This window comes from Microcaecilia unicolor, chromosome 3 (assembly GCF_901765095.1).
Source record: "Microcaecilia unicolor chromosome 3, aMicUni1.1, whole genome shotgun sequence".
NCBI lineage: Eukaryota > Metazoa > Chordata > Amphibia > Gymnophiona > Siphonopidae > Microcaecilia > Microcaecilia unicolor.
In genome coordinates, this window is record NC_044033.1 from 457,523,411 (window position 1) to 457,550,298 (window position 26,888).

The 26,888-nt window shown below is 40.8% G+C and overlaps 1 protein-coding gene across 2 annotated transcripts in view; it reads left to right on the forward strand.

Annotated features, from left to right (window-relative positions):
• Positions 1-17,504, forward strand: part of AGPAT5 (1-acylglycerol-3-phosphate O-acyltransferase 5) — a 229,283-nt gene extending 211,779 nt beyond the window's left edge. For both annotated transcript variants that reach the window (XM_030198946.1, XM_030198947.1), the window contains 2 exons: positions 1,774-1,897; positions 15,316-17,504. In XM_030198946.1, the coding sequence (XP_030054806.1) occupies positions 1,774-1,897; positions 15,316-15,541 (350 nt within the window). In that variant the 3' untranslated portion in view covers positions 15,542-17,504. The remainder of the gene's footprint in view (positions 1-1,773; positions 1,898-15,315) is intronic.
• The last annotated feature ends 9,384 nt before the right edge of the window (positions 17,505-26,888 follow it).

A 26,888-nucleotide genomic window follows, 5' to 3' on the forward strand; every position in this document is an offset into this window, starting at 1 on the left:
ATTCTGAAGGCCACACCTTCAAAAAGATATAAACCAAATGGAGTCGGTCCAGAAGGCGGCTTCTAAAATGATCAGTGGTCTTGGTCATAAAGCAGATGGAGACAGACTTAAAGATCTCAATATGATGGAAATGTTTAAATAACTAAGTGGCATAAATACACAGGAGGTGAGTCACTTTCATTTGAAAGGAAGCTCTGGAACGAGGGGTCATAGAATGAAGGTGAAAGGGGATAGACTCAGAAGTAACCTAAGGAAATACTTCTTCACAGAAAGGGTGGTGAATCTGTGGAATGGCCTAAGGTGGATGTGGTAGAGATGAAAACAGTATCTGAATTCAAGAGAACTTGGGACAAGTATATAGGATCTCTGAGAGAATCCAAAATTTCCATATTTCTAGACAACCCCACAACAGGTACTTCCGGATCAACATCCATCACCGATTGGTATTATTTCTCCCTTCATAGCTATCTTATGAATGTCTTCAATTAAGTCACACTAATAAAAATATGTTTTCCATTCCCTCTTTCCAAATTAACTCAGTGCTTCTTCCTTACCCTCATAAGTCCTGCAATTTTGCTGCTTTAATATGAGCAGAATAGCATTCCAGCATGTATGGACACACACACATGCTAGGAACCCTAGGTGTCCACACTGAGTATGACTGCCACTAGTGCAGACCCATTTGCACATGAGTCTGGCACACTCTGCCATGTTAGTGCATATTTTTTGCATGCAGACTACTACCATACTATTTGCTTACTGCATTGGGGAACACTTCTTTTTTTTTTTTTCTTTAACATGTTAGGAAACCCTGCTAAGCTCTAATACATCAACAGAATCCGATATCAACAATATCCTTGTCTCTGGTAACATAGAATGTAAATACTGCAAAAGCCAGGACTGGAGCCACCAAAAATGTATACTAGTTATACCTCAGTGTCACAGCTTGCAAAAAATGACATATATATGTCATATATAAATATGACATATATAAATCTCACCTCCAACGTTCTGAACCTCACTGTGTGGCAGGGAAACACTGAAGCCCTGTAGTCTTCTAGGCTGTCAGCTCCACTCACTCTCACTCATAGACCTGCCCTCAGCCACGCCCCATCCACACATAATTCACAACCCCAACATTCTAAATGTAAATTTGTAGTTGCAAGATTCCATGAGTGTCTGCCCCGCCCTCGCATCACAACGTGATGACGTGGAGGGCGGGGCTATGACACTCAGCCAATCGCCAGTTCCACCGCCCTCCGACGCTACCCCCCCCCCCCCCCCGAAGCACTGCGACAAACACCGAGCTACGCAGGGGGAGGAGTGCCGTCCGAACACCTGATCCGCCGGGACCCCGAAGCTGCCACCCTCCAAAAAAAAAATACCCAACTGCACTCTCCCCACACTTCCGTCCTGCGCCCTCCCGACGCTGCTGCAGGTAAACCTTGCTAGTGCCCGTTTCATTGCTCAGAGAAACGGACCTTTTTTACTAGTGTATATATAACTACTATACATTTTTGGTGGCTCCAGTCCTGGTTTTTGCAGTATTTAAGCTCTAATGCATGGCTTTTTTACATTGACCCCTCTGTGGGATATTTAAGATATGTTTCTGTAGTTGAAACAAACACTTTAATGCACATCAATATTCCTTTTAAGCATATAATACACTAAAGCATACAATAGCAAATTTAATGTCTGGTTATCAAAAATGGAGAGAATGTTTGCTTAAATTGTTCAAAATGAAATGCTAACAAGTTGCTGTTTTTTATTTAGATTTTCTTTGCAAAGAATGTCCAAAAATTCATATTTACGTGGAGCGCATAGAGCTGAAGGATATACCTGAAGAGCAAATTTTTATGAAGAGATGGCTTCATGAACGCTTTGCGATCAAGGATAAGTAAGTAGTGTTAAAATTGTAGTGACCAGGTCATTAGCTCAGAGGCCATCTATTGTGGAGCAGGAGGTTTGGGATAGAGTCTTGCTTCCTGGACTATTAGTTTGATGAACCAACAAAAATTGGTGACACAAAGGAAAAAGAGGATGTTTCATATAAAACATGTCAGTCCTCATTTTGTTCATAGCATGGAGCAGCATTGTAGAAAGGGTATCCAACTCAGTATATGGACGTCCAAGTCACAAAATCACACGGACATCCTTCTTAAATGTATTTTAGAACAGGTGAGATGGATGTCCATGTGCTGGAAATTTCCAGCATGAACATTCATTTTACAAACTGAAACGTCTAAATTATGAACAGGGGGAAAACAAGGGATGTGGATGTCTATGTGGTAGCATTGGAATGTCCATCTTATAAAATGGCCACACAGACATCCATGCAGAGCAGAGGGGGTAGCCTAATGATTAGAGCGGTGGATTCAGAATCAGGAGTCCTAGGCTGAAATCCCATTTCAGCTGTGATTTTAGTTTTGTTTTGTTTTTTGTGTGTGTGTGGGGGGGGGTTCTTTAATTGTGAGCCCTCCAGGAATAGAAAAATACCTACTGTACTTGAGTGTACACCAATAGTCTTCAGGCTTGCAGCTGTCATATAGTCAGGTAAAGAACATGTTTTTCTGTGTCTGGAGAGCTCACAATTTAAAAATAAAAAATAGCTGAAGTGGGATTTGAACTTGGGTCCCTTGGTTCTCAGTCCACTCTTCAGAACTGCTTGCTACTTGGTTAAAGAATGTGTCCATAATACCTGAAGCTGTCATAGAGCATGGTATCCCTTGCCAGTTTCACATTCAGGGAGAGGTAGAGGGACAGCAACCACTGGAGGATTAAGGATCTGTTGTGCCTTAATTCGGCCAGTGGACAGCTGCTCAATCAGAGCTCCTTTCAGTAACCTGGACATGACAGGTGTCATGTCTAAAGAACAACGTACATCTTTTTAGGCATGGACGTCCCTTCCTCTTTGCTCAAAGTTGGATGTCTTTATTTTGGGCCCTCCCTAGTCCCATCCAAAACACGCCCAGACCACATCTCCTTGCCACATGGACATGTTGCAGTGTTAGTCAGCCATATCTTGCCTTTGTAAAATTGGGATTTGGACATCTGTGCAATATGGATTTCTAAATGCCAGTTTTCAGACATCGAAAACAAGAATAGAACTTCTGAAATAACCACCAATAGTGCCTTGCTAGATCCCACCCATATTGACCACCATGGAACATATTGTGAATTGTTCCCTTAGAATCACCACATCTTTGTCCCAGTTTTCCCTAGAATTGTTGGCCACAACTCTTCAAGTCCTTCTCTGTATATTTGCAGTCTTAATTCTTTTCATCTCCATATGTACCCATCTTTACCTTGATTTGTTATTGAAGTATATGTTCAAAATTCTAAATACAAAAAATACTTTCCACCTTTTTCCAGTCTCACTGCTGCTTCATGAAGTACCATGTCTCTGGCCATACTCCAATATAATGTGACTGGAAGCCAATTAAGAACATAAGAGCATAAACGTTGCAATACTGGGACAGTCTGAAGGTCCATCAAGCCTAGTATCCTGTTTCCAACAGTGTCCAATCCAGGTGATAAGTACCTGGCAAGATCACAAAACAGTACAATACGTTTTTTGTTGCTTATCCTAGAAATAAGCAGTGGATTTTCCCAAGTCCATTTTAATAATGGCTTATGGATTTTTCTTTTAGGAAGATATCCAAACTTTTTAAAAACTCCACTAAGCCACATTCTCTGGCAACAAATTCTAGAGTTTAATTACACGTTGAGTGAAGAAATATTTTCTCTGATTTTTAAATTTCCTTCTTCTTTGTAGCTTCATTGCATGCCCCCCTAGTCCTAGTAATTTTGAAAAGAGTAAACAAGCGATTCACGTCTACTCGTTCCACTCCACTCAGTATTTTATATACCTTTATCATATCTCCCATCTTTTCGCCAAGCTGAAGAGCCCTAGCTGCTTCAGCCTTTCCTCGTAGGGAAGTCGTCCCATCTCCTTCTGTGTACCTTTTCTAATTCCATTATATCTTTTTCGAGATGTGGTGACCCGAATTGCACACAGTATTCGAGGTGCAGTCACTCTATGGAGTGATACAAAGTACATAAGCACCGCCATACTGGGAAAAGACCAAGGGTCCATCAAGCCCAGCATCCTGTCTCCAACAGCGGCCAATCTAGGCTTCAAGAACCCGGCAACCCTCCCCCCCCCCCCCCCAAAAAAAATTAATAATGTTCAATGGACTTTTCCCTCAGGAATCTGTCCAAACCCCCTTTAAATTCCGTAAGGCCAGCTGCTGTCACTACATTCTCCAGCAACGAGTTCCAGAGTCTAACTATACGCTGAGTAAAGAAAAACGTTCTCCTATTTGTTTTAAATCTACCATATTCTAGCTTCATCTTGTGTCCCCTGGTTTTGTTGTTGTTTGAAAGTGTAAACAAATGCTTCACATCTGTCCGCTCTTCTCCGCTCATTATCTTGTAGACTTCTATCATATCACCCCTCAGCCGCCGTTTCTCCAAGCTGAAGAGCCCTAACCTTCTCAGCCTTTCCTCATAGGGAAGTTGTTCCATTCCCTTTATCATTTTCGTCGCCCTTCTCTGCACCTTTTCTAATTCCTTTATATCTTTTTTTGAAATGCGGCGACCAGAATTGGACACAATACTCAAGGTGCGGTCACACCATGGAGCGATACAACGGCATTATAACATCCTCGTGTTTGTTTTCCATCCCTTTCCTAATAATACTCAACATACTGTGCGCTTTCTTAGCTGTGACAGCACACTGGGCAGATGTCTTTAACATCTTATCAACAATGACTCCCAGATCCCTTTCTAGGTCTGTGACTCCTAACGCGGAACCTTGCATGACATAGCTGTAATTCGGGTTCCTCTTACCCACATGCATCACTTTGCACTTGTCAACATTGAACTTCATCTGCCACTTGGACACCCAATCCCCCAGTCTCGCGAGGTCCTCCTGTAATCTTTCACACTCCTCCTGCGACTTGACAACCCTGAATAATTTTGTGTCATCTGCAAATTTAATTACCTCACTAGTTACTCCCATCTCTAGGTCATTTATAAATATGTTAAAAAGCAGCGGTCCCAACACAGACCCCTGTGGGACCCCACTAACTACCCTTCTCCACTGAGAATACTGACCATTCAACCCTACTCTTTGCTTCCTATCTTTCAACCAGCTCTTAATCCATAATAATACCCTACCTCCGATCCCATGACTCTCCAGTTTCCTCAGGAGTCTTTCATGAGGCACTTTGTCAAACGCCTTTTGAAAATCCAGATACACAATATCCACCGGCTCCCCATTGCCCACGTTTGTTCACCCCCTCAAAAAAATGCAGTAGATTGGTGAGGCAAGACTTCCCTTCACTAAATCCGTGCTGACTTTGTCTCATCAGCCCATGTTTTTGTACGTGCTCTGTAATTTTATTCTTGATAATAGCCTCTACCATTTTGCCCGGTACCGACGTCAGACTCACCGGTCTATAATTTCCCGGATCTCCTCTGGAACCTTTTTAAAAAAATCGGCGTAACATTGGCTATCCTCCAGTCTTCCGGTACCACACTCGATTTTAGGGATAGATTGCATATTACTAACAGTAGCTCTACAAGTTCATTTTGCAGTTCTATTAATACTCTGGAATGAATACCATCAGGTCCTGGCGATTTACTACTCTTCAGTTTGCAGAACTGACCCATTACATCCTCCAAGTTTACAGAGAATTTGTTTAGTTTCTCCGACTCGCCCGCTTCAAATATGTTTTCTGGCACCGGTATTCCTCCCAAATCCTCATTATAACATCCTCATTTTTGTTTTCCATTCTTTTCTTAATATTATCTAACATTCTATTTGCTTTCTTTGCTGCCGCTGCACACTGAGCAGAGGGTTTCATCGTATCGTCGATGACAGGCAGATCCTTTTCCTGGTCAGTGGCTCCTAATGTGGAACCTTATATCACATAGCTATAGTTTGGGTTCCTCTTTCCCACATGCATCACTTGATCATTCTGAATTTGACCCATGAATACATTTTGTGGTTTTAGAGAACATTTTCTGTAAGGACACCTACATTAGTGTTAGTGCACTAGTAAGCTCAACTCTTACGTATGTAAGAATAAAGCAGAAAAAAGTAGGAGTTCCATGGACGTTACAGCTCATACATATATAGAAGGCTTACATTACTTGAAATAGTCATAAATTTCACAACAATAAAAAGATTCAATTTAGCCCATTCTTACCATATAATGCTTGTACCTATTCTCAGAAGCCTTTCACCATGGCCTAGATCGAGATGCTCTCTGCTCTAACTCTCAGCTGGGGTCTTTCCCTCTGTGGCACATTCTTATGGTCTCCTAAAAACCCTTTATTTTATAGAGTTTGTGTCCATATGCAATAATGTCTTTTGTCTGTCATTGGCTGTAGACTGATGAAATTAGATGCAGTGCTTTGCTGGCTCTTTATGAATAGTCTGGAGTGGAGGAGTAGCCTGAGATCCTGTTGTAGGAATTGAACTGGGTTCAATTCCCACTGCATCTCCTTGTGACGCTGGGCAAGTCACTTAACCCTCCATTGCCCCAGGTATACAAACTTTGATTTTGAGCCCACTAGGGACAGAGAAAGTACCTGCATATAATGTGAACAGCGCTGCGTACATCTAGTAACGCTATAGAAATGAGTAGCAGTACCTTAGAGACAGAGTGGCGTGACCCTATAATAACAGGAAATGGTGGCAGATAATGATGTTCTATCCAGTCTACCTAAGTTGTACCTGCACCCCTTTATGCCCTATTTAAAGAATGAAAGTCATTACAAGTTTTGCTTTAATTCCAATTTCTTTCTGTACAGAAGTTCTCTGTGCTTATTCCATACATTACCCTCTTTTCCATTCATGAGATAATTCAAAATTGTGTTTATTAGATCATTTTCCTTTCAAGCAGGAGTCTTAAGACTCCTAGTTGGATAGGTGTGGTCCTCTGAACCATTGGTATGTAAGAACATAAGAATAGCCATACTGGGTCAGACCAATGGTCTGTCTAGCCCAGTATTGGCTATATAGACCATTGGTCTAGCCCATTATTGGCTATTCTTATGTTCTTATGTTACCAGTGGTTCAGAGGATCACATCTATCCAACAAGTATCTGGCAGAAACCCAAATAGTAGCAACATTCCATACTACCGATCCTAGGGCAAACAGTGGCTTCCCCATGTCTAACTCAATAGCAGACTGTGGAGTTTTCCTCCAGGAATTTGTCCAAAACTTTTTAAAAACCAGATATGCTCACTACTGTTACTGCATCTTCTGGTAAAGTGTTCCAGAGCTTAACTATTTGTTGAGTGAAAAAATATTTCCTATTATTTGTTTTAAACGTTTTTCGTGTAATTTCATTGAGTGTTCCCTAGTCTTTGTAATTTTTGAAAGAACAAAGAATTGATCCGCTTTCACCTGTACTATACCACTCTGGTATCTGTATATTTTTTAATTTAGTACAGCATTAATAAATAGAATAATATGCTTGATATTTGATATAAACTCTTCTTATATTAAGAGCTTTTATACCACTTAAAAGAATAAGACACCCGGTAATTCTCTTATGTAAAATGGTTTATCCAAGAAGATTGTAATGTATCAACATATAAATCAAACAATAGCTCATGGACTATTTTTATGTATTTATTGCATTTGTATCCCACATTTTCCCACCTATTTGCAGGCTCAATGTGGCTTATATAGTTTAGTTATGATGTTATCATTCCAGGATATCAGATACAATTAGTAATATGTAGAGATTAAGTAAGGGGAGGAAGAAGGAAGTGATTGGGTGGGTAAGTTTAGAAGGTGGACTTTCATAACTGGATGGATTGGTGAGGTGGATTGTTGGGGTTATGGGTTCTCTTTGTAGGTCTTGTTGAAGAGATATGCTTTCAGAGATTTGCGAAAGTTAGTTATTTCCTCAATTATTTTTAGGTCTGTGGGTAATGCATTCCATAGCTGCGTGCTCATGTAGGAGAAGGTAGTGGCATGCATCAACTTGTATTTTAGACCTTTACAGCTGGGGAAGTGCAGATTGAGAAATTTGCGGGACGATTTTGTGGCGTTTCTGGGAGGTAGATCCACAAGGTTTAGCATGTAGATTGGGGCGTCTGCGTGAATGATTTTGTGTACAATCGTGCAGATCTTGAACGCAATGCGTTCCTTAAGTGAGAGCCAGTGAAGTTTCTCTCTTAGGGGTTTTGCACTTTCATATTTAGATTTTCCAAATATGATTATTATTATTATTTATTGCATTTGTATCCCACCTTTTCCCACCTATTTGCAGGCTCAAAGTGGCTTACAGAGTGTGGTTATGACCTAATCATTTCATGATAACCGGTACAATTCTTGTAGTTTGAATGTTGGTAACAGAAGATAGGCATAGTAGTTTCATGATAACAAGTACAATTATTACTGTTTAAAGATTAGGTAAGGGAGGATAGACGGAAAGTGTTAGGTAAGTTAGAGGTGAGCTGCGGTAACTGTGTGGATTGTTGAAGTAGTTTTGTAGGCTATGTATTTTCCTTGTAGGCCTTTTGGAAGAGATGAGTCTTCAGAAATTTGCGGAAGTTAATTATTTCTGGCGGCAGTAATCTGGGCTGTTTGGAGTTTTTTTGATAGTCTGTTCTTTGCAGCCAGCATACAGTGCATTGCAGTAGTCCAGGTGGCTTATTACCATTGACTGTACCAGGGTTCGGAAGACGTGTCTCGGGAAGAAAGGTTTTACTCTTTTGAGTTTCCACATGGAGTGGAACATCTTTTTCGTCGTGTTTTTCACATGGGTGTCGAGAGTGAGGTTTCGATCAATGGTAACTCCAAGAATTTTCAAGTTTTGTGAAACAGGAAGAGAACAGTATGGTGTGTTTATGGTGGAGAAGTTTTTTGTGTTATGTTGTGAGGTGAGTACAAGACATTGTGTTATTTCTGCGTTGAGTTTTAGTTGGAATGCATCTGCCCAGGTGTGCATGATGTGGAAGCTTTAGTTGATCTCGTTGGTGATTTCATTTAGATCATGTTTGAACGGGATGTAAATTGTGACATCGTCTGCATATATGTAAGGGTTGAGGTTTTGATTGGCTTATCTTATATCATCAGGGCTTCTGAATTTTGTTTAATGGGTGTGCCTCACATAACTTCATCTGGCCCCTGCCCTGGCTCAAGTCAAGAACAGACCTAAAGGCAGCAGCTGGATGATGCCATTAGAACAAGGCTAACAAGGTACACAAGCCCCATCAACCCAAAAGGATACTAGAGTGGCCACAGCATTGGCACATCTCTCCCCCTCCCCCATTGACTGACACTGGCGTCTTGAGGCACTGCCTCTTGCCCTGCAGCAATGAACTGAAGTGTAATACTTGTAACAACATGGTAAAGTACACAAAGCACATCAGTGCCATCCTTCAGCCTTGAATTATAGGAGGAAAGGAAGCAGCCCAAGGTGCTATTGCAGCTGTTTTAATATATGAATAAATGATCTGGAAATGGGAATGATGAGTGGATTAATCAGATTTGAGGATGACACAAAACTATTCAAAGTTGTTAAATTGTATGCAGACTGTGAGAAATGGCAGGAGAATCTTGGGAGGCAGGAAGACTGACTGGGTGTTATAAAAAGAGGAAAGAAGACCTAATGACAGCAGGCATGTTTAAAAAGTGAGGTGAAGGAAGCAATTAGAGCTAAAAGAAATTCCTTCAGAAAATGGAAGAAGGAGCCAACTGAAAACAATAGGAAATAGCATAAGGAATGGAAAGTCAAATGCAAAACTCTGAGGAGGAAGAGACTTTGAAAGCAAGATTGTGTTGGAGGTAAAAATGTATAGTAAAACCTTTTTTAGGTATATTAGAATCAAGAAGCCGGTGAAAGGTTAAGACGGCTAGGACTCTTTAGCCTGGAGAAAAGGCGGCTGAGGGGTGATATGTTATAGGTCTACAAAATAATGAGTGGGGTAGAGCGGACAGATGTGAAGCGTTTGTTTACGCTTTCTAACAATAATAGTACTAGGGGACACAAGATGACATTATAATGTAGTAGGTTTAAAACAAATTGGAGAAAGTTTTTATTTACTCAGCATGTGGTTAGACTCTGGAACTCATTGCCGGAGAAGGTAGTGACGGCAGCTGGCCTTGCTGAGTTTAAAGGGGGTCTGGACAGATTCCTGTAGGAAAAGTCCATTGATCGTTATTAAATTCTGTGTTTTTGCCAGGTTCTTGGGGCTTGGATTGACCGCTGTTGGAGACAGAGTGCTGGGCTTGATGGACCTTTGGTCTTTTCCCAGCGTGGCAGTGCTTATGTACTTATGTAAGAATCAGTTGGACTGCTAGGTGACTAAAGGGTAAAAGGGACACTCAGGGAAGACAAGACCATAGCGGAGAGATTAAATGAATTCTTTGCTTCGGTTTTCACTGAGGGAGATGTGGGAGCGCTACCAGTGCCAGAAATAGTATTCAATGCAAACAGAAACAAATTTCTGTAAACCTGGAAGATGTAATGGAGCAATTTGACAAATTGAAGAGTAGCAAATTGTCTGGAGTGGATGGTATACATCCCAGAGTATTGATAGAATTGAAAAATGAACTTGCAGAGCTATTGTTAGTAATATGTAATTTATCTTTAAAATCAAGCATGGTACTAGAAGACTGGAGGTTGGCCCATGTAGCGCCAATTTTTAAAAAGGATTCCAGAGGTGATCTGGGAAATTGTAGACTGGTGAGCCTGATGTCAGTGCCGGGCAAAATGGTAGACACTACTGTAAAGAACAAAATTATAGATCATATACGTAACCATGGATTAATGAGACAAAGGGAAATCTTGCCCCGCCCTCGTGTGACATAATGTCAGCGAGGGCGGGGCACAGGCAGGGAAGGAAGGCGGATGGCAGCTCAGCTGATGTGCATGCTGCGTTCCGGCGAATGGATGTAAGTTCAGTAGCGGAGAGAGGGCCTGGGCCGGGTGGTGGGCTGGCGGCAGCGACACCAGGTGGGGGGGAGCGGTAGCGGCAACCTCGGGCGGGGGGGAGCGGTAGCAACCTCGGCGGCTTTGCGCAGTTTCCCTCTCTGTCCCGCCCCCGTCGTCACGTATTGACGCGGGGGCAGGACAGAGAGGGAAGTCTCTACTGTGCATTTGCGAGTGAGTCGGTCACTCACCGTTTATATGTTTGATAAGCAGCTTAAAGTTTCTTTTACTGTTCTGAGATCTTGCCAGGTACTTGTGACCTGGATTGGCTACTGTTGCAAACAGGATACTGGGTTTGATGGACTTTTGGTCTGTCCCAGTACGGCAGTATGTTCTTATGTTCAAATGGCAGATGAAATTTAATGTGGATAAGTGCAAAGTGATGAATTTTGGGAGGAATAATCCAAATTACAGATATGATGTTAAGTTCCACATTAGGAGTCACACCCAAGAAAAAGATCTAGGTGCCATCATAGATTATATTTTGAAATCTTCTACTCAGTGTGTGGCAGAGGCCAAAAAAGCAAATAGAATGTTAAGAATTATTGGGAAAGGAATACAGAGTAAAACAAAGAATATCATATTGCCTGAGTATTGCTCTGTGGTGAGACTACGTCTTGAGTATTGTGTGCAATTCTGGTCGCTGCATCTAAGAAAACATATAGTTGAAATGGGAAAGATACAAAGAAGTGCAATCAAAATGATTAAGGGGATGGAATAACTGTTGTTGGAGGAAAAGCTAAATAGCTTAGGGCTCTTCAGCTTGTAGAAGAGATGGCTGAGGAGAAATGATTGAGGTCTATCAAAATCCTGAATGTAGTGGAACCGGGTAAACACAAATGAATGTTTACTCTTTCAAAAAGTGTAAAGACTATGGGACACTCATAAAGTTGCATGGTAGTGCATTTAAAAGAAATAGAAGAAAATATTTTTCCACATGTATATAGTTAAGCTCTGGAACTCATTCCCAGAGCAAATGATGAAATCAGTTGATGTCGCTTAGTTTAAAAAAGGCTTAGACAAATATCTGGAGGAAAAGTCCATAATCTCTAAGGTAGACCTGGGGGAAAGCCACTGTATATTCCTAGGGTTAAGTAGCATGGAATCTTGTTATTTTTTGGGTCTTTACCTGGTACTTGTGGCCTGGATTGGCCGCTGTTGATAACAGGATACTGGGTTAGATGGACCCTTTGTTGATCTAGTAGGGCAACCTTTATGTTTATAAATTGCCATATTAAGGTCAGCTGGTACGGAAGGAAGAGAAGCATAGCTGCCATAATGGCTGAAGATTGAAAGGAGAGGAGGAGATCTATGGCAGGAGAGATTGAATGAATTCTTTGCTTTGGTTTTCAAGGAAGATGATGTAAGATCTACCTGTACAGGTAATGGTTTACAAGGGTGATGATGCAGAGGAACTGAAACAGATCTCAGTGACCCTGGAAGACATATTGAGTTAAATCTACAAGTCAGAGTGATAAATCACCTGGACTGGATGGCATACATCCCAGGGTACTGAAATAACTCAAACATTAAATTGCTGATCTGCTATTAGTGATCGGTAACCTGTCATTAAAACCCTCTGTAGTACCTGAAGATTGGAGGGTGGACAATGTGACGCAGATTTTTAAAATGGGTTCTAGGGATGATCTTGGAAATTACAGACTGGTAAGCCTGACGTCAGTGCCTGGTAAAATACTGGAAACTGTTATAAATAATAAAATTACGGAACACGTAGACAAACATGCTTTAATAGAACAGAATCAGCATGGGTTCAGCCAAGAAAAGTCTTGCCTCACCAATTTGCTTCATTTCTTTGAAAGCATGAATAAACATGTGAATAATGGTGAGCTGGTTGATGTAGTGTATCTGGATTTTCAGAAAGATAAAGTTCCTCATGAGAAACTCCTGAGAAAATTAAAAAGTCATGGGATTGGAGGCAATATCCTTCTGTTGATTAGGAATTGGTTATTGGACAGAAAACAGAGGGTAGGGTTAAATGGCCATTTTTCTCAATGGAGGAAGATAAATAGTGGAGTGCCGCAGGGATCTGTACTGGGACCAGTGCTATTTAGCATTTATAAATTTTCTCAAAATTGGTACGATGAGTGAGGTGATTAAATTTGCAGATGATGCAAAACTATTTAAAGTTGTCAAAACGCATGCAGATTGTGAAAAATTGCAGGAAAAATTTAGGAAGCTGGAAGACTGGGCATCCAAATGGCAGATGAAATTTAGTGTGGACAAATGCAAAGTGATGCACATTGGGAAGAATAATCCAAATTATAGTTACCTGATGCTAGGGTCCACCTCAGGAGTCAGTACTCAAGAAAAAGATCTAAGTGTCATTGTAGGCAATATGCTGAAATCTTCTGTCCAGTGTGCGGCGGCTGCCAAAAAAGCAAACAGGATGCTAGAAGTGATTAGGAAAGGGGGGGTGTGTGTGTGAATGAGAGGATTGGAGGGAGGGTTCTGGGTTTTGAGAGAGAGGATGTGAGGAAAGATGTTCTAGTTAGCATAGTGGGGTGACTGTGAGAATGAGGGGAGCAAAGGGAGCAAGAGAAGGGTGTGATGAGTGTACGCAGCATAGTACTGAAACATTATTGCTTACTATGTTGGATGACATTCACGCAGGCTTTGATCATGGTGATTGTTTTTTTTTTAATTTCCTTGGATGTTGTGGCTGCTTTTGATTTTTGTTGCATCGTTTGGAATTGGTGGGAAGGTGTTGACCTGGTTTTGGTCTTTTTTGAAAGCCTGGACGTTTCAAATACTCCAAGGCTCTACTAAGTCAAAATGGATGACTATGACTTCAGGAGTACCGCAAGGTTCTTGCTTGTCTTCCTTGTTGTTTAATTTGTTTCTGCTACCAGTTTGTAAACTTTTGGTGGATATGAGTGTGTGTTATTGCTTATATTCTGATGACATACAATTTTATTTTCTGGTGTCCGATATGGTAGTTGATAGTGTTTGGTTACTAATTTTTGTAAGATTCAGTCCTTGTTAAGGAGGAATGGATTAAGTTTGAATGTGGCAAAGACTAAAATTTTGTGGTTGTCACGCTTGGGTAAGATTTGTCCTTTCTCGTGTTTTTATTTGGATTCTGTTTTTGTGCTAGTATCTGCTTCTATTCAGGGTTTAGGCGTGGCCTTGTATCGATGAAGGTATTTGTTGGGTTAGTGATTTGAGCAGTGTTTTTGAAATTGCACATGGTGACACAGTTACGCAGTTTTCTTCCGGAGCAGAATTTTCTTATGGTTTTGCAAAATTATGTGTTACCACACTTTGATTATTGTAATGCCTTGCTGTGTGGATTACTGTGTGGAGTGTTGCAAGCTCTACAGGTGGCATAGAATGCTGCAGCCCAATTGCTTACTAGAGCAAGTTTGAACATATTACTCCCTATATTAAAAAATTGCATTGGTTGCCCATTGTTTAGTGTATACAATTTAAACAGCTGGTATTGGTTTTTAAGGCATTGCATGATGATGCTCCCCAAGTTGTGGTTCAAAAGTTGCAGAAGTATCAACCCACAAGATTCCTGAGATCACAGGATCAGGAATTGCTGACTGTTCCTTCAGTCCGCCGTGTTTGAATACAGACTGTTCATTCGCAACTTTTTTCCGTTGTCAGACCTCAATTGTGGAATGCTTTACCACTTTCTCTATGGCAATTGACCTCCTTGGCAGTGTTTAAGAAACAGATAAAGGCTTTGATGTTTCAGATAGCATTTTTTTTTAAGCATAGTTGGGGAGTGCTTTGGGCTTCAGGATCAGGGTTCTCTGTTGTTGATATTATTGATGGTGTTTTATATGATTTGATTATGTATGTTTTAGTGTACTCCGCCCAGATTTTTGGATGGGCAGATTATATAATTTTATAAATAAAATAAATCCCTAGCTACTCAGTTCTAAACGGAGCCATTCCCATACATGCATCACCATAGCCCTTAGCTATGTAGACACCATTCAAAAGTCCCTCCTCCACCACCCACCCTTGTTTTTCTGAAGCTTAGCCTTCTGTCCTAATGTGAAATTCATTGGCCTTGTTCAGTTTTTAAAAAATGGAATTATTTGTTCAAAAATGAATTAACCAAACAATGCACGTACTAAGTGTAATTGATAGTGATGGAAAAATCCAAATACAGATATATTTTCTGTACCCTCCAACAACCACTAATTGCCTGACAAAATAAGCACCTTCATTTATAATTATAAATACCTAGGCTCAGAAGCTCTATAAATAGTTATATGCACCTGCTTTTTGAGATTTTATTGCAGCTACTGGGTTTGGTTATAAATGCTGTGGGGCTAGTTAACAACACTAAATGTATTATTTTTTTTGTTTTGTTTTTAGGTTACTAATAGAATTTTATGAAGCCAAGGATCCTGAAAAAAGAAACAAGTTTTCTGTAAAAGGTTTTAATTCCAGGTTAAGCCTGACAAAAACATTACCTTCTTTACTGTTCCTAAGTGGCTTGACTGCTTGCATGCTTATGACAGAGTCTGGAAGGAAACTTTATGTGAAGACATGGATGTATGGAACTTTAATTGGCTGCTTGTGGGTTAGTATTAAAGCATAATCAGACATTGTTTCTAATTAGTACCATATACTAACCCTGTCTTCAACCAGCTGTGCAGTACACCAAATCCTGAATTTGTGAAGAAATATAAAGATCTTCATATTGAATGAATGTTGGATGAAGCAGAACCTATGACATCTACATAGACAAGATTAATGATGGAGAAATGTATGCAGGTCACAAATTTGTTACTGTTTTATTGTACAATAAATGATGATATGGGTAAACAGCATTGCCCTCTCCACAGATTAATAGCTGGTTTGGGGGTCAACTGTAGGTGATTTGTGTGTCATAGAGAAGAAACGGCTCAGTTATGTGGACCGGAGACTATCCAGTGAAAATAATATGAATATATATGTCGTCTTTCATTATTGCTCCCATTATTACATTATAAACACTTTGTCACTGTAACTTGGTAATATTGCAATGGAGAGTAGTGCTTGTGTTCCCATACTGTTATTTTCTAGCTACACCTAAATGCTAAGAAGCACATTTTTCATGCATGTATTCCTGCAATAAGTTACCAGCTACAGTGGTAAGATACAAGATAAGTAAGTGATTATGGGGAAGAGGATCTTTGTTTTAAATGCATGATCTTTTAATTGCTTTGTTAATAACATATGAATAACCTGTATACATAAATTATTTTATGCTAATATCCTTTTAAAATTAGCCTACGCTTGCCTTGTACACCTCATTTCCTGCTTAGGAAATTTTCTATAGTATAATTCATTGTAAGTTAACTTCAGACTGTCACCTCACATGATGGGTCTAAATTGTAGACTGCTGAAAGTTTCACCTAGTTTAGATGTATGTACCATTTCTCCGAGGACAATTCTCACAAGTGGGTAGATGCATCCTGCATCACCTGGGCTGGCAAAATGCCATAAAAGAAAGAAATGAGAGTTTTCTGAAGCGCGAGCAGTACAAGCAGTGCTCCAACACGCATGTGCGAGTGCCTTCCCGCCCACAGTGCAGCTGCATCTTTCAGTTGCATTTTTTCCATGTGAGAAGCAGCGGCTCTTTTCGCTTGCTCCTCACATGTCTGGGAGAGAGCTATTTTTGTGCCTTTCGACGGTGTTTGCTACCCACTTTTATTTTTTCCCCTTTATTCTTTCGATTTGTCAAAAACAACAACAAAAAAATCCCTTTGGGTTCCTAGCTTTTTTGCCCACGTTTTAAGTTTCTTTTCTTATTCGGTGCTGTCCAGTTCTAGGCCTTCTTGGTCGGGTCTCTTTTTTGTACCTTCTTCCCCCTTTTTTAGGCACCATCGCACCTTTTAATTTCACCGAACCCATTTTTCCTTCCATGTCATTGAAGACGCCCAGTGTCTTCAGACATTGTACCCGTACAACTGGACCATTTCGGAAAAAGACACTTATGCGTCTGGTCCAACCATAGATACTCGAGGTCCTGGACTACACCTCCCCTCCTAAGGAGGCAGTGATGGCTCCTATTCCAGGCTTAGGTACAATCCTGCAGCTCGCTAGCCTGCTCAGGCTCAGCCCCAGCACACTCATTCTTGTCAACAGCGTGTGCCTGAGGGCCCTGCTGCTCCCCAGCAAAAGCAAAGGACGAGCTTTTGAGGCGTCTCGTAACCTACAACCGCTGGGTTCTTCAAATAGTTTGGCTCGGATACACCCTCAATTTGCTTTCCAAACCTCCAAATTGTCCACCGAGAGCCCATTCTTTCAGCTCTCAGCACAGGCAGGTACTTGCTGAGGAACTCTCTATCCTTCTAAAGGCCCAATGCGATCGAACCCGTTCAACCAGGGGAAGAAGAGCAGGGATTCTATTCCAGGTACTTCCTTGTGCAGCAAAAGACAGAGGGGGGTGTGTCCCATCCTAGACCGAAGAGCCCTGAACAATTTCCTAGTCCGAGAATAGTTCAGAATGGTTTCCCCAAGTCCCTTCTTCCTCATGATTGAGGAAAACGATTGGCCATGCTCTCTGGACTTGAACGATGCATATACACACACATCCTGATACTTCCAGCCCACAGGAAGTATCTTCGGTTTCAGCTGGGAACACACCACATTCAGTACCACGTGTTGCCTTTTGTCCTTGCGTCAGCTCCCAGGGTCTTTACCATGTGTCTAGTGGTAGTCGCAGCATTGCTACGCAGACTGGAAGTTCCTGTGTTCCCTTATTTCGACGATTAGCTGGTGACGAGCACCTCTGAGGACGGTGCTTGGGAGTGCATGTGGATGACTATTTGTGTGCTGGAACTACTAGGGTTTATGATCAACTACCCCAAGTCCCATCTCCGTCCTGTTCAACAATTGGAGTTCATAGGAGCCCTGCTCAATACGATGAACGCCCAAGCTTACCTCTCGGGGGCGCGTGCAAACAATCTTCTTTCACTAGCGTCCAAGGTTCAGACATCACAGCAGGTCACAGCTTGGCAGATGTTGAGATTGTTTGGCCACATGACTTCTACAGTGTACGTTACATCCATGGCACGTCTAAACATGAGATCTGCTCAGTGGCCCCTGGCTTCTCGGTGGTATCAAACCTCAGGAAGTCTAGAAGATGTCATCCAACTGTCCCCAGAGCTTGTGCTCTCTCTTCAGTGGTAGACAACATTTGACCTTGGGACTTCCATTTCAGATTCCTCAGCCACAAAAAGTGCTGACAATGTATGCATGTCTCCTGGGTTGGGGAGCTCATGTAGATGGGTTTCACACTTAAGGAGCTTGGTTCCTCCAGAAAACAAATCTTCAGATCAATCTCCTGGAGCTCTGAGTGATCTGGAATGCTCTAAAGGCTTTCAGAGATCGACTGTCTCATCAAATTATTCTCATTCAAACAGACAATCAAGTTGCAGTGTATTACACCAACAAGCAAGGGGGCACCGGATCTCGCACTCTGTGTCAGGAAGCCGTCCAAATATGGCATTGGACTCACCAACACAACATGTTTCTCCAAGCTCTGGCAGGCGTAAAAAGCGACCTGGCCAACAGGCTGAACAGGATAATGCAACCTCCTGAGTGCTCCCTAAATAAGGGCATAACCTGCAAGATCTTCTGAGGGTGGGGCACTCCTTGGTGGATCTTTTTGCCACTCAGGTCAACCACAAGGTCCCTCAGTTCTGTTCCAGGCTTCAGGCCCAGGACAGACTAGCGTCAGATGCCTTCCTTCTACATTGGGGGACAGATCTTTTGTATGCGTAACCTCCGATATCTGTAGTAGGAAAGACTTTGTTGAAACTCAAGCAAGACCATGGAACCATGATTCTGATTGCACCCTACTGGCCGTGACAGATTTGGTTCCCTCTTCTTCTGGAATTGTCCTCCGAAGAACCGTGGAGATTGGAGTGTTTTCTGACCCTCATCATCCAGAAGGAGGGGTTGCTTCTACATCCCATCCTCCAGTCTCTGGCTCTTCCTTGGGTCTTTGAGAGGGTGTCTCCCGGGTCTTGCTGGCTTCCAGGAAAAATTCCACTAAGAGGTGTTATTTCAAATGGAGGAGGTTTGATGTCTGGTGTGACAGCAAGGCCATAGATCCCCTTTCTTGTCCTACACAGACTCTGCTTGAATACCTTCTTCACTTATCAGTCTGGTCTCAAGACCAACTCCGTAAAGGTTCACCTTAGTGCAATTAGTGCTTATCAGCGTGTAGAAAGTAAGCCTATCTCTGGACAGCCTTTAGTTGTTCGCTTCATGAGAGGTTTGCTTTTGTCAATACTCCCTCTCAGATCTCCACCAGTGTCATGGGATCTCAATGTCGTTCTCACCCAGCTGATGAAAGCTCCTTTTAAGCCACTGAATTCCTGCCATCTGAAATACTTGACCTGGAAGGTCGTTTTCTTGGTGGCTGTTACTTCAGCTCATAGGGTCAGTGAGCTTCAGGCCTTAGTAGTGGATGCACCTTATACTAAGTTTCATCACAACAGAGTAGTCCTCTGCATGCATCCCAAGTTCCTGCCAAAGGTGGTGTCGGAATTCCATCTGAACCAGTCGAATGTCTTGCCAACATCTTTCCCAGACCTCATGCCCATCCTGGTGAAAACAGCTTGCACACCTTGGACTGCAAGAGAGCATTGACCTTTTACATGGAGTGGACGAAGCCCTTAAGACAGTCCGCCCAGTTGTTTGTTTCTTTTGATCCCAACAGGATGCGAGTCGCCATCGGAAAATGCACCATATCCAGTTGGCTAGCAGATCGCATTTCCTTTTGCTTATACCCAAACTGGGCTGACTTTGGAGGGTAATGTCACGGTTCATAATGTCAGAGCCATGGCTGCATTGGTAGCCTATTTGGTCAACCTCTATTGAAGAGATTTGCAAGGCTGCGACGTGGTTTTCAGTCCACACATTCACATCACACTACTGCCTTGAGCAGGATACCTGACGTGACAGTTGGTGTGGGCAGTCAGTGTTGCGCGTTGGAGCACTGCTTGCACTTCATGAAAGCTCTCGTTCTTTTTTTCTTTGGCATTTTGCCGGCCCTGGCAACTCAGGATGCGTCTACCCACTTGTGAGAATATGAAGCCTTCTGTCCTTGGAGAATACCCTCTACAGGTAAGTATCTTCGCTATACATCAGCACTTATTCAAGTGTTTCTGGTTACCTGAAACCCATATACCTTTAATACTTGTGCAGAATTATTACATTATTTTGCAGTAAGAAGAAACATTTAAAATGCTGCTAAATGTAGCGTCTGTACTTGTGCCTTTTCCTGGGGTTTTTTTTTCAAATTTTAGTCTTAACATCAAGGGACCGAGTCACTTAGGCTTTTTTCTTATGTTGTACCCTTGGGAATAGGCTTTTATGAATTGGGCCTTTAATGTTCATTTTAGAATGAAAACTTATAATTTTATGTTTTTATCAATTAAATTCAAAATTATGCTGTATGATTATATTTTAAAGTGAAAAATCCTACCTGCTTCGTGATGTACCCAGTTTAATTCCTTAGTGCCACCAAGTTGGAGCTTTTGCTTTTGCAGACACATTTCACATTACTGCATCTCTCAGCATACAATATCAGGAGATCCTGATTTACAGAATCAAGAGTTTACATAGAAAATATAAGGAACATAATGAGAAAACATATCAGCTGTCAAGCCATGGAGCACCAGCAGTGTTTCAGTTGTGCTTAAAAAAATATGTTCTTTTAAAGAAAAATAAATGGGTTGCAGTAGTTGATTTCATTTTGAAAAAAAAAATTATTAGTACTCTCCTTCACAGCTTTGTTCTTCCACACCAGTTGGGTAAGGGAGGAAGTGTCAACTGCTAGAGGATGTCCTCTAAGTCTTGGCAATTCTTCAAAAGCAGTTTCAAGGAATCGTGTTTAATATCAGTATTGAAATCTAACTGCCAAAAAAAGACTTAAGAGTTCACTTTAAACATGAGCCTCCTAAATAAGCTTTGTTTTTCATGTTGGTTCTTGCAGCATGTCGTCATCTCAGGAATGAACTTGTATGCATATTATCAATGAACTGTCATGCTGCCAATCTTACATCAGTCAGAATCTGAAAGCTGAGAATTTTTAGCCTGGCCAGCCATTTTTCATTCAACCAGTTTGGTGTTCAGCATATCATTTTATTTGTATGGGAAGTAAAAGTGCATATTTATTTGATGTATATGCATGAGGGAGGTTTGCATGTACAGCCTTCATAGCATACAAATCTATCTCATGCATATTCATTGTGGATAGCCTGAAAACCTGACTTGGGGATATTCCAGAACTGGCTTGAGAAACATTGCCTTACAGTGCTCAATGTAAAGGAGTTAGAACAGTAGTACTATGTTTTATTTGTTTACTTTTGTATTGTTTGTAGTCTGTTGCCTTGAAGAAATACTGTACCAGTTTTCTGTGATGAAAGTTTGGTTTTGAACTTTAATTTTGTTATCACCTGCCCTCCATTATGTTCAGACTACCCACCCTTACATTTTTTTTTTCATGTTTGCCCTCAGTTGTCATCCCTAAACAGTGATTTCCTTGATTGATGTCTTGTCTTGGGAGAAAATTCACTGTATAAAAAGAATGAGATAAGAATCCTATGTAGAGTGAGTCCTTTTCAGGGTGAACAATCTCTGGCACATAAAAAGTGAAAATGCAGGAAAATAAAATGTTATAGAAAATCTAAGCATGAAGAGTTAGACCCACATGAGAATCTTGTCTCAAAATAGGACAGTTGATATATTTTATACAAATATGGAGTATTGTTGCTTTAATTGCTGTCATTTTATTCTTTTATATGAGTGCTAACTTAGAGATCACACAATAATTACTTTGAAATTTTCTGTTCTTCAGATCTCATACTGATTTATGACAAATGTGTTTCTGATTTCATCCACTTGGAAATGTATCCCATATTTCTTAAAAAGCACTGATAATTTGAAATATGTCTTCATTGTTCAATAAACTGATAGCTGGATATGGTTTACCTGTGGTATATAAATTTTAAATAATAAATATTTCTCACTTTCTTTTCCTCTTAATGAAGTTTAGTCATAAAACAGTTGTTAATCTTTTGTGCTTGCTTCCCTTATGTCCCTTGTTCCTGCAATATTTTAACTTTGTTGCACCTTTCTTTCATAAGGATTGAAATTAATGAAATATTTTAATTTCCTTTGTGTGTGTTATACTCACAACCATGGGTTTAAAAGGGAATTTCTCTGAGGGGGAGGGCAAAGTTGTTGTTGTTTTTTTCTATTACCCAACAAATCTGCTTTCTATGGAGCAGGTTTTAGAATGCTCAGTTACATGGATAAGGAACTGTTAAAAACATCAGTTTATTATACATAAACAATAGTCTGATTCTAGTGTCTGAATAACAGCTACGTAAGCGTATTGTGAAATAATACAAAAGAAAAGTCACATTACCTATAGCAAATTTACCAATATAGCACTAACTTCTACAACTCACAGAACAAGGACCCTAACTAGGAAAAAGCAGCACCGTTAATATTGCAGTGTTCCCTAGAACATCAGTACACCTATTAGGAAAACTAAAAAAGTCAAATTACTACACATTCTTAAATAGAAACAGACTATAGATAGACCCTCAGCAAATAAAAAATATGTGACCATAAAAGGAAACTAGAGAGATTCATTTCACCCTGTACTGTGTAAAATATAAAGGCCTACTATACCCAAAAATCCTCTCTAATATTGGATTAACTGAAGTGAAAATGTAGCTTAATGCATTACAGGTCCTACATATGTCGTCCTAGTGGAGGAAAAAGTCTCAACAGATTCCTCTACAGTAGGCTCACAAGTCCATAAATCACAGAGTACTTGCTGTCATCATTGGCTCAAAAACCCTCCTCCAGTTGTTCAAATTGTTTAATTTTTAAAAAAATTTTCAAAGTTTTAAAGTTCACCAAACAAAAAAAACTTATCTTTTGTAAGTGCACAGCGTCTTCACTCTCTCCGCGGCTGACAATGGCCAAAGTTTCATCCACTTCATCAGGGTCCATAGTCTGTGCAACTGTCAATCAAAAGATACATTGTAACTTCTCGTGAACATATATCGTTATATAAACACAAATCCAAATTAAATACCTCACTTCCGAGGCTTGCCTTTGCATACGGTACTGCACCAAGATGGCGCTCAAAAATATAAGGTGATGTCAGACGCCACCTAGTTGGATTTTGAAAAAAGCCCTCGCTTGATCTAGCTTACCTAGCCAAGTACCGTCTGATATTGAATCTTTGTTTTCTATCTAAACTTCTTTTAAAAATTGTCTTTAAACAGTTATCTGTCTATGTAGAACAAATATCTGCTCTTCACCCCTGCCAATCTAGCTTTTGATGTGGTCATAATACAGAAACTATCCTGACATCCTTACGCAGTGAAATATGTTCAGAATTGGAACAAAGTAACAATGCCTTACTGATTTCTCTTGACTTAAGTGCTGCTTTTGATACAACCATATTCTGTTAGTATGTTGGCCAGCTGATATTGGAATCTCTAACACAGTGTATAACTGGTTTTCATCATTTTTGAATGACTGTTCCTTTATTGTAAAAACATCCTTCAACTCTAGTTCCTCATTTGCTCTGTCTAGTGGCATCCCGCAAGGTTTCATTTTGTCACCACTCCATTTCATCATTCTCTTAAGCCCTCAGTGTTTTTCAACCAGTGTGCTGTAGCTGCTCCTCAGGTGTGCCGCAGGAGTTGGGCCACTTAATTTGTGCCAGAATGGACTAAGGTTTGTGTCTGTAGTGGCAGGGAGCAGTGATTCATTCAGCTTGCTCGCATCAACCCTGGAGCCTTCTCTCTGACATAACTTCAGGTTTCCACAAAAGTGGAAAGCGTCAGAGAGAAGGTTCTGGGGTTGGCACGAGCATGCTGTATGAAATCGCTGCCCGCTGCCGTCAATTGCTAGAGACAAGAAAACTTGGGGAGGGAGGATTAATAGAGACAAAGGGAGATGCCTGGTTGCCAACTGGAGCGGGGGGGGGGGAACAGGAGGGAGATATGCTGGACTATTTTTGTGATTGTGGATGGAAGAAAAGGTAAATGCTGGACTATTTGTGAGGGTGGGGGAGAAAGAGATGATAAATAAGTATTTCCATACTGGGAAAGACCAAAGGTCCATCAAGCCCAGCATCCTGTTTCCAACAGTGGCCAATCCCGGTCACAAATACCTGGCAAGATCCCAAAAAAAGTACAAAATATTCTATACTGCTTATTCCAGAAATAGTGGATTTCCCCCAAGTCCATTTAATAATGGTCTATGGACTTTTTCTTTAGGAAGCCATCCAAACCTTTTTTAAACTCCGCTAAGCTAACTGCCTTTACCACATTCTCTGGCAACGAATTCCAGAGTTTAATTACACGTTGAATGAAGAAACATTTTCTCTGATTTGTTTTAAATTTACTACATTGTAGCTTCATTGCATGCCCCCTAATCCTAGTATTTTTGGAAAGCGTAAACAGACGCTTCACATCTACCCGTTCCACTTCACTCATTATATTATAGACCTCTATCATACCTCCCCTCAGCCACCTTTTCTCCAAGCTGAAGAGCCCTAGCCGCTTTAGCCTTTCCTCATAGGGAAGTCGTCCCATCCCCTTTATCATTTTCGTTGCCCTTCTCTGGACCTTTTCTAATTCCACTATATCTTTTTTGAGATACGGCGACCGGAATTCAACTCTATATTCGAGGTGTGGTCGCACCATGGAACGATACAAAGGCATTATAATGTCCTCATTTTGTTTTCCATTCCTTTCCTAATAATACTTAACATTCTATTTGCATTCTTAGCCGCAGCAGCACACTGAGTAGAAAGTTTCAACGTATCATCAACGACGACACCTAGATCCCTTTCTTGGTCTGTGAATCCTAACGTGGAACCTTACATGACGTAGCTATAATTCGGGTTCCTCTTTCCCACATGCATCACTGCACTTGCTCACATTAAACATCATCTGCCATTTAGACGCCCAGTCTCATAAGGTCCTCTTGTAATTTTTCACAATCCTCCCTCGATTTAACGACTTTGAATAACTTTGTGTCATCAGCAAATTTAATTACCTCACTAGTTACACCCATCTCTAGGTCATTTATAAATATGTTAAAAAGCAACTGTCCCAGCACAGACCCCTGGGAAACCACACTAACTACCCTTCTCCAGTTTTTAATCCACAATAGAACACTACTTCCTATTCCATGACTCTCCAATTTCCTCTGGAGTCTTTCATGAGGTACTTTGTCAAACGCCTTCTGAAAATCCAGATACACAATATCAACCGGCTCACCTTTATCCACATGTTTGTTCACCCCTTCAAAGAAATGTAGTAGATTGGAGAGGCAAGATTTCCCTTCACTAAATCTATGTTGACTTTGTCTCATTAATCCATGCTTTTGAATTTGCTCTGTAATTTTGTTCTTTATAATAGTCTCTGTACCATTTTGCCCGGCACCAGCGTCAGGCTCACCAGTCTATAATTTCCCGGATCTCCTCTGGAACCTTTTTTAAAAATCAGCGTTACATTGGCCACCCTTCAATCTTCCGGTACCACGCTCAATTTTAAAGATAAATTACATATTACTAACAATAGCTCCACAAGTTCATTTTTCAGTTCTATCAGTACTCTGGGATGAGTACCATCTGGTCCTGGAGATTTGCTACTCTTCAGTTTGTAGAACTGCCCCATTACATCCTTCAGGTTTACAGAGAATTCATTAAGTTTCTCCGACTCGTCAGCTTCGAATACCATTTCAGGCACCGGTATCCCACCCAAATCTTCCTCGGTGAAGACTGAAGCAAAGAATTCATTTAATCTCTGTGGTACGGCTTTGTCTTCCCTGATCGCCCCTTTTACTCCTCGGTCATCTAGCGGTCCAACCGATTTTTTTTGCCAGCTTCCTGCTTTTAATATACCTAAAAAAAATTTTGCTATGTGTTTTGGCCTCCAACGCAATCTTTTTTTCGAAGTCCCTCTTAGCCTTCCTTATCATTGCTTTGCATTTGACTTGACATTCCTTATGCTGTTTCTTATTATTTTCAGTCGGTTCCTTCTTCCATTTTCTGAAGGATTTTCTTTTAGCTCTAATAGCTTCCTTCATCTCACTTTTTAACCTTGCCTGCTGTCATTTGGTCTTCCATCCTCCTTTTTTAATATGTGGAATATATTTGGCCTGGGCTTGCAGGATGGTGTTTTTGAACAGCATCCACACCTGATGTAAATTTTTTTTCAACGTTCTTCTGGACTAATTGTGGTTGTGGGGGGAAGAGAAGGTAAATGCTGGACTATGTGAGGGAGAGAAGGTAAATTACTGGACTTTGAGTGGAAGGGGAAGAAGGTTAAATGCTGGACCATAGGTGGGGGTGGGGGGGTAAAATGCTGGACCATATGTGGGGGTGTGCCTTGACAATTTTAGCGCCTTGTAAGTGTGCCATGAGATGAAAAAAGTTGAAAATCTCTGCTCTAGCTTCACTGATTCAAAGTTTTAATGCAAGCTGACACAATTCTTTTAGTTTATTACACACTGATGGACACCCCTGATCGTTTGCCACTACTGGATTGTCTAGACGCCATCTCAACTTGGCTTTCAAAAAAATCAACTGGCACTTAATCCATCTAAATCTGTGGTTTATTAGATTACAGGTCATAATTTTTACCCTGCTGCTGTTCCTAATCTCTCAAATGTCCTTTTACCATTAGTTGACTCATTTTGATATCTTGAAGTTATAATTAACTCTCATCTCTCTTTTACCCAGCATGTCTCAAATGTAGTTAGATCCGTTTTTTGGGGGGTTTGTTTTTGTCCTTCATCAACTAAAGTCCATTAAATAAAATACCTGAATTTCTCTACCCTGCATACACCTCTACTTGCCCTATTAATGTCACATTTGCATTATTGCAACATTGTTTATGTGGATAGTG